Source organism: Adiantum capillus-veneris, chromosome 22, assembly GCF_014529385.1.
Source record: "Adiantum capillus-veneris isolate H3 chromosome 22, ASM1452938v2, whole genome shotgun sequence".
In the NCBI taxonomy this organism is placed as follows: domain Eukaryota; kingdom Viridiplantae; phylum Streptophyta; class Polypodiopsida; order Polypodiales; family Pteridaceae; genus Adiantum; species Adiantum capillus-veneris.
The window spans coordinates 139,080,409-139,086,748 of NC_140952.1; the positions used below are offsets into that span (position 1 = coordinate 139,080,409).

The following is a 6,340-nucleotide window of genomic DNA, read 5'->3' on the forward strand; positions in this document are numbered from 1 at the left end:
TTCTCTCTCTCTCTCTCTCTCTCTCTCTCTCTCTCTCTCTCTCACACACACACACACACACACACACACAAACACAACAATAGTCTTGTACGAGTCCTATTTGGGGAGCATCAAGGTACCCAACAAGAGGCCATCTGTTGGAGGATTGCTATATCTGCAAGGTGCCGGATGAAAACAAGGTAGCATGAATTCCACTCACTATGAATGTATTAGACAAAACAGAATCATCAAGGTCAAACCATGCAATGTGCCAAGGTTAATTTAGTAGAATGACTTGATGTGTGTTTAAGGTACTACATGATAAGTAAGCTACAATGTTGTTGTTGGCAATGCTTTATCTCCATTAGTATTCTTTTTATAAAAAAAATATCTTGTTGAAATCCTCAAGTGCCATGTCCTTAGAGAGGTGAATGTTTTTTTTCTGAAAAATGGCTCCTTGTATGAAGGAGTCTCCGTCCATACTTTTCCAATTTGGAGTGATTGTTTTATTTAAGTTCTCATATATATATATATATATATATATATATATATATATATATATATATATATATATATATATATATAACATTTTTGTTTGGGATTGAAATCTTTCTAGTTTTGTAGCCTTGATTTTTTGTTTCGTGAATGAGTTCTTGGTACACAAGTCAAATATGCAAACCTTCCACTAGACACTACTTTGCACTACATTGTTCACAATGCATTGTTATATATCATAGCACAAAAGGTTGCCAATCAAAAGAAATTCGCATAGAGTGCTCTTTCTCAAAATAGAACTATATACAAGAGCATTCTCATCAACAACTAGTTTCAAATTACACAAAAGTGGAGTTTACAATGGGTCTAAAATTGGGCATTCAAAGTTCTTGAGCAGCATAGTCTCGCACAGATTTTAGTGTCTTTAAAGATGCCCTTTGACTAGCCTCCAAAGTAACGGCGTCCAATGTAAAATATCTATGTAATCTCTGAAGCATACAATCGCTTATAAAAATGGTGTCATGGTCATCAAACCCTACTATGTGATGGAGTGACCCACATCTTGTAACATAATGGTAAATTCTCTAACTTTAAAGGTGATTAAAATAAATTGAAATCCGCGTGTATTAATGCGTAGAGCTCGATGAGGAGATCTTGGACGCTTCCTCAATTGTCAATGTATTTCCAGAAACAAAAAGCAACAACAATCCCATATTTGTCATGCTGGTTAAACCGAAAAGCTTGCTTTAATGCTTTTTTAGAACCAAAAATGGCCATATATAGTCAAGTGAACATCTTTCCATAAAAGTCTCTTGATTCTTCTGCTTCTCTCTTTTTGACAATGTCAAATAGAAGCTCGTCTTCATCTTCTTCACCATTTCTATCTCATAATTATCAACTATTTCATCTTCAAAGAAGTTCTACTTCAATGTTACAAGTCTGCTACAGTGTCTAATATGAATTGTCCACCAGGAAGAATCAACTCAGCTTTGACACCACCAACCGAGCAATATTACGTGTCAAGGCAGTGGGAAAATTGAAATGGAGTTGGAACACAACTGCAACTCATAGAACACTGGACAAGAGAATGATTGCAAGCAACACCTGAGAGGCCCAGTTCACAGAGATGATTAGCCCCTAAGGTAGGTGCTCCCGGCAATGTCTTTGTTATATACGTTTAAGCAATGTCCCATTGACCAAAGCAACTACTCTCAACAATCTGAGTTCCAACTGACACAATGGCCTCATATATATGCTATCCATTGCAAAAAGCAACTCACAAAGTAAATCTAAAAACAACTTATTTCGTATAAAGCAATGTGAACTGCATAAAGCATAAGAAATGCCCTGCCATGTTGTACTTCGTCATCAGCTTGCATCTGCACGCCTGGTTTATCACATTTGCAATGCCCATACAGCAGGTTGCTTACATGGGCTGCCACATGAGCAGGTTGTCATACGACTTTCTGTGACCTGCCACGTGGCCAGGTTGTCATAGACGACTTTTCCCAATCGGAAAGTTTCCTCTTTGACAACCAATTCACTAGTTGATGATAAAAGAAGTTGCCTTCCATTTATACAAATTTGTGATAGGGAGCATAGAATTTCCCAAGGAATTCAATTCCTCTGATATATCCGAGACAAAGATCAGTAGATACTGAAGTTGGTAGATGTCGAATATGCTAATGCAGAACAAAAAACCAGTAAGTTGGGGCTATTTCACATGTGGAAAATCCGCCAACGCTTTCAAAACATATTTTTATACCCCCAATATTCACAAGATCACTCATTTTGTATCTTGTTCACTTGAGCAAATATCCCCACCCCAGTGTGGTTTACAAAGGACCCAAGGGGAAAAAGATAGGATCATCAAGTTGGAAAATGATATGGTATCTCCTTCCACTCGCGCTTACTGCCCTGCCCACCCAAATGTGGCACGAGAGAGGACCCCGCGGGGAAGAAGATTGAGGGTCATCACCTTATGCGAACAAACAAGCCACTCAGCTACACGCCAAAATGACTATAGATCCACCATTCAAGGAAGGATAATATTTGCTCAATAATACTAAGATCTTCAAAGAGTCACATCTGAAAATGGAAGATGGTCATTCCACAAAATTTCCATCTTATCTGTGTACCAACTTCCGGGCAGACCCATCAATTTCAGCCACAGTCAATCCTTTCTCTCTACGACAATAAATCTTCTCTTCTTCTTCTTCTACCCACTACCACTGCCATCTACACATACATACATAACACAAACTGCATGAGACTATGGAACAAGTATAACTTTGGATTAGAAGAAATAGATGAGATTGCAATGAGATACTGAAGAAAGATTAACTTTGTGATTCTACATCATAGATGAAATGTACTATGTGTCTATCGAAAGAATTATTAAGCGGAGTATCCCTATGAATATGAAGAGAAAAAAGGGACTTGTTGGCAATTGCTTACAAAAAGAATCAAACAATTAGGGGAAACTCTGTAAGTACACCCAAGTACAACATGTGCATTTAGCCTTTTGGCCAGAGATCCACACCTCATTTCAAACATCATTTCTGGACATGCAGGTGAACATTCAATTAACACAATCAGGTGTTGCATACCAGCACAGAAATTGCCCAAGTCTAAGGTGCCCTTGCTTATCATTGCTTACCAAAAGAGTTAGAAAATAGGGAGACTTTGAAGCTACACTAAAGAACAATGCATGTTTTTGCCTTGTTGGCCACAGACAGAAATGCACCTTGACTATGAACGCAATTACTTGTGGAAGGGCATTCACTACACACTGGCATGTGTGGCATACTTGGCTTCTGCTTCAGGCTCCTCGTCTTTCTTTGCTTCTCCTTTGGCTTCCTTAGTAGCAGTCACTTCTCCTTCTGTTTTCGTAGTTGCATTCACCTCCGTTTTTGGCTCCTCAGTAAATGCTGCCTTCAGCAACTTTGCTTCCGGGTCAAAATCGTACGGATCCCACCAGAACTCCGGATCATCTTTCAGATCTGGACTGAAAGGAGAGTAGGGACTATCCTCAATCCTTCGAGGTGGTTTACCAATAGGAGACCAGTTGTCTGCCTCTGGTGTTAACCATGGGAGGTCCAATGCGGGGAGAGTTCTTGCCGTAAAAATTGAATATGGAAGCCGCACAGGTTCAGCTTCCGGTAGCTCATCCAGGTTCAAATTCAAGCTAAGCCCACCATGAGGATTATATCCTGAATCTAACAATGGAGGAGAATCAGGAATACTACTTAAACCAAACTCGAAGAGAGGGCCCTGAGCTGGGGGTATGGCTTCCTCTGTCAGCTTGCTTTGCCATGTCTCAGACTTCAAAGGAGCTAGCTTATTCCTGTGAGAAGGCACGCTCTTTTTTGGCTCTTCTGATTCACCAGGTTGCTTCAAAGCACTGGCATCAAATTCAGGAAAATTACTGAAATCATAAGTAGCACTCCCCAAGTCTAATACACTAGGTGGTCGCCCTCCTCCACCTGATCTGTATCCTGTTCGTGAACTCAAGCTAAAATTATTTTCTTGTTTTGCTTTAGCTGTTTGAGCAGGCGTTGTTCCTGCTTCCCCAGAGCTACGATTTGCAAAACTTTGACCTGTGCTGGCTGATATGTTTGCAGCTGGATACGAATTGGAAGTCGCACTTGGAGTGACGGCACTGCTAGAGACATTAGGTGGTTGAGTCAACCCATCGTTGCAAACTGCCGTTTTTTCAGCAGTGACAGACGTAGCATTGCTGGAGGCAGCTGTATCAAAGCGACTGCTCTGAGCCTCAAAGACACTGCTACTGCTTTGATATTCAGCAGTATTGCTGGAGATGCTAGTTATGTGCTGACCACATGAGGTAGAGTTTGGTGGGGAAGTGCCACCTCTTAAAGCATCTGCATTTCCCTGATAAGCAGTACTGGCGGGGCTCTCAAATGCCCCCTGACTAGATGCTGTTGGGCTCCCATGAAAGGGGAGAGGTCCCCAATCTTCTACGGGTGGTGGGCGCATTCCTGGGGTACCAAAAGAGAAACCAGAAGGAGAGGAGGAAATAGCAGCATTACCAGATGGTTGAGGGGAGGCTGTAGATTGCGTTTGGCGAGCAGAAGCCAGGTCAACTCGAATGTAACGCCCATCAAGAAGATGATTGCTCATTTTGGCCTTGGCTGCTTCTGCATCTGCATCAGAACCGAAAGTGATGAACCCAAACCCACGCGATCGTCCAGTCTCACGGTCTGTGATGATTCTCACATCCATAACATCACCATGCTCTGCAAAGGCCTTTCTTAGCATCTCCTCGGTCGTATGATAAGAAAGCCCGCCAACAAACAGCTTAGAGCTGAAAGCTCGCGACAGGTTGAGCATGGAGGGACGTAGGGTACTCATTTCTGTAGCAGAGGCTCCCCCCCACCTCCTGGAAGCTCCCTTCAAAAAAGCTACCATGCCCTGCTGCACCATTTCGCACTGTCCCTCAATGTTGATGGTGGGGTTTAGGGTTCTTCATTTCCCAATTCCTAGCTCTTAGCAGTGGGAACACTACAGGTAATTCTTTAAAGTATCAACGGGCCATTGCGCAAATTGAAACCCACAATCAATCTAAATATATCCATGTATCTAATTTATATAGCTTTTTATCTACATATAATTCTAATCTAATCTATCATCTATTCATTTATTTATTCATCTCATTTTTCTTCTAAATTTATTCATTTTTTTCAACAACTGGCATGTGTGTGTGTGTGTGTGTGTGTGTGTGTGTGTGTGAGAGAGAGAGAGAGAGAGAGAGAGAGAGGATAAAGAAGAGGAAGAACAAAGTCCAATAGAGAGAGTGGAAGAGGGAGAGAGAGTGAGTACTTGTTCGTCAATGTGTCTCTGTCTCTCTCTCTCTCGTAAGTGAAATGCAAGAGCGATGACAAGCATGGAAAGAATGAAGAGATGATTGTCTAATCAAAACATCACCACAATATTGATGCTTATACTCACCCACACATGGATGAGGAAAAAAAGGCAAGCTATACATTAATACGTGCCATAAGTGCTTTAAGAAATTCTGTGAAGGATTGGCATGCGGATTCATTGTGATCCACAACTGCAATAGACACTTGCAACACATGGTGGCTGAGATTGGCACCAAGTTAAGGTTCCACATCACAGGGGAGAGAGAGAGAGAGAGAGAGAGAGAGAGAGAGAGAGAGAGGAACATGATGAAGAAGAAACAAAAGAGAAGTTTTAACGTCATAAGAACAATTGAGAGAGAGAGAGAGAGAGAGAAGAGAGAGAGAGAACCCTGCAAGCAGAGCTATTTGATTAAAGTGTTGCTTGAGCATAAGTGTGAGGCCTTGGGCTCTAAAACCACTCTCCTCCCAGCCTCTGGCCCCTTTTATAGGCAACTCTCGAGCTGTGGTTTCAAATTAGACCCTTGGTCTTAAATTACTCCCCCCTTGGAGAAGTGTTTTTGTCCTCGAAAACAAAAGTAAACTAGAGTGCTTCGTCAGCTGCATTGTAGTGTGCAGTGCGTAGGAGCTGATACGAAGATGACAGTCTGAAGCAGATTCTGACCCTACTCATGTTTTGTGTATCCCGCAACAATCAGTGCATTTCAAGCGAACAGTAAGCTCCTCAAGAACTTTTGGTGCTTTCTAAAGTGCACCACATTTGGCATACATATCGACCAGGGCAGTGCCAAGCACGACATCTCTTTTCAATAGCCTCTGACTGTCATGCTATCCATATCATGAATTTTTGTGTCCATATTAGCATCTTGTGTTGATCCACATGCTTCAAGATGCACACATAGGTGATTGCATCTAGAGAGCAATGTGTTCCAAGAGACAACATTCCGGACAGAAAGCCCCTCAAGCACTTTTTGTGCTTTCTC

General features: G+C 41.7%; 1 protein-coding gene across 1 annotated transcript; it reads right to left on the bottom strand.

The window, feature by feature from the left end:
- Positions 1-2,207: 2,207 nt before the first annotated feature.
- Positions 2,208-5,011, bottom strand: LOC147430312 (uncharacterized). Its single transcript, XM_086494787.1, has 2 exons — positions 3,221-5,011; positions 2,208-2,712 (listed from the first exon to the last, which is right to left on the bottom strand). The coding sequence occupies exon 1, from the start codon at positions 4,918-4,920 to the stop codon at positions 3,259-3,261; it is 1,662 nt and encodes a 553-aa protein (XP_086350913.1). The 5' UTR covers positions 4,921-5,011; the 3' UTR covers positions 2,208-2,712; positions 3,221-3,258.
- Between the last annotated feature and the right edge of the window lie 1,329 nt (positions 5,012-6,340).

What these genes read in the sequence shown, in the direction of transcription:
- LOC147430312 (XM_086494787.1), bottom strand. Translation starts at nt 4,920, where the DNA reads ATGGTGCAGCAGGGCATGGTAGCTTTTTTGAAGGGAGCTTCCAGGAGG.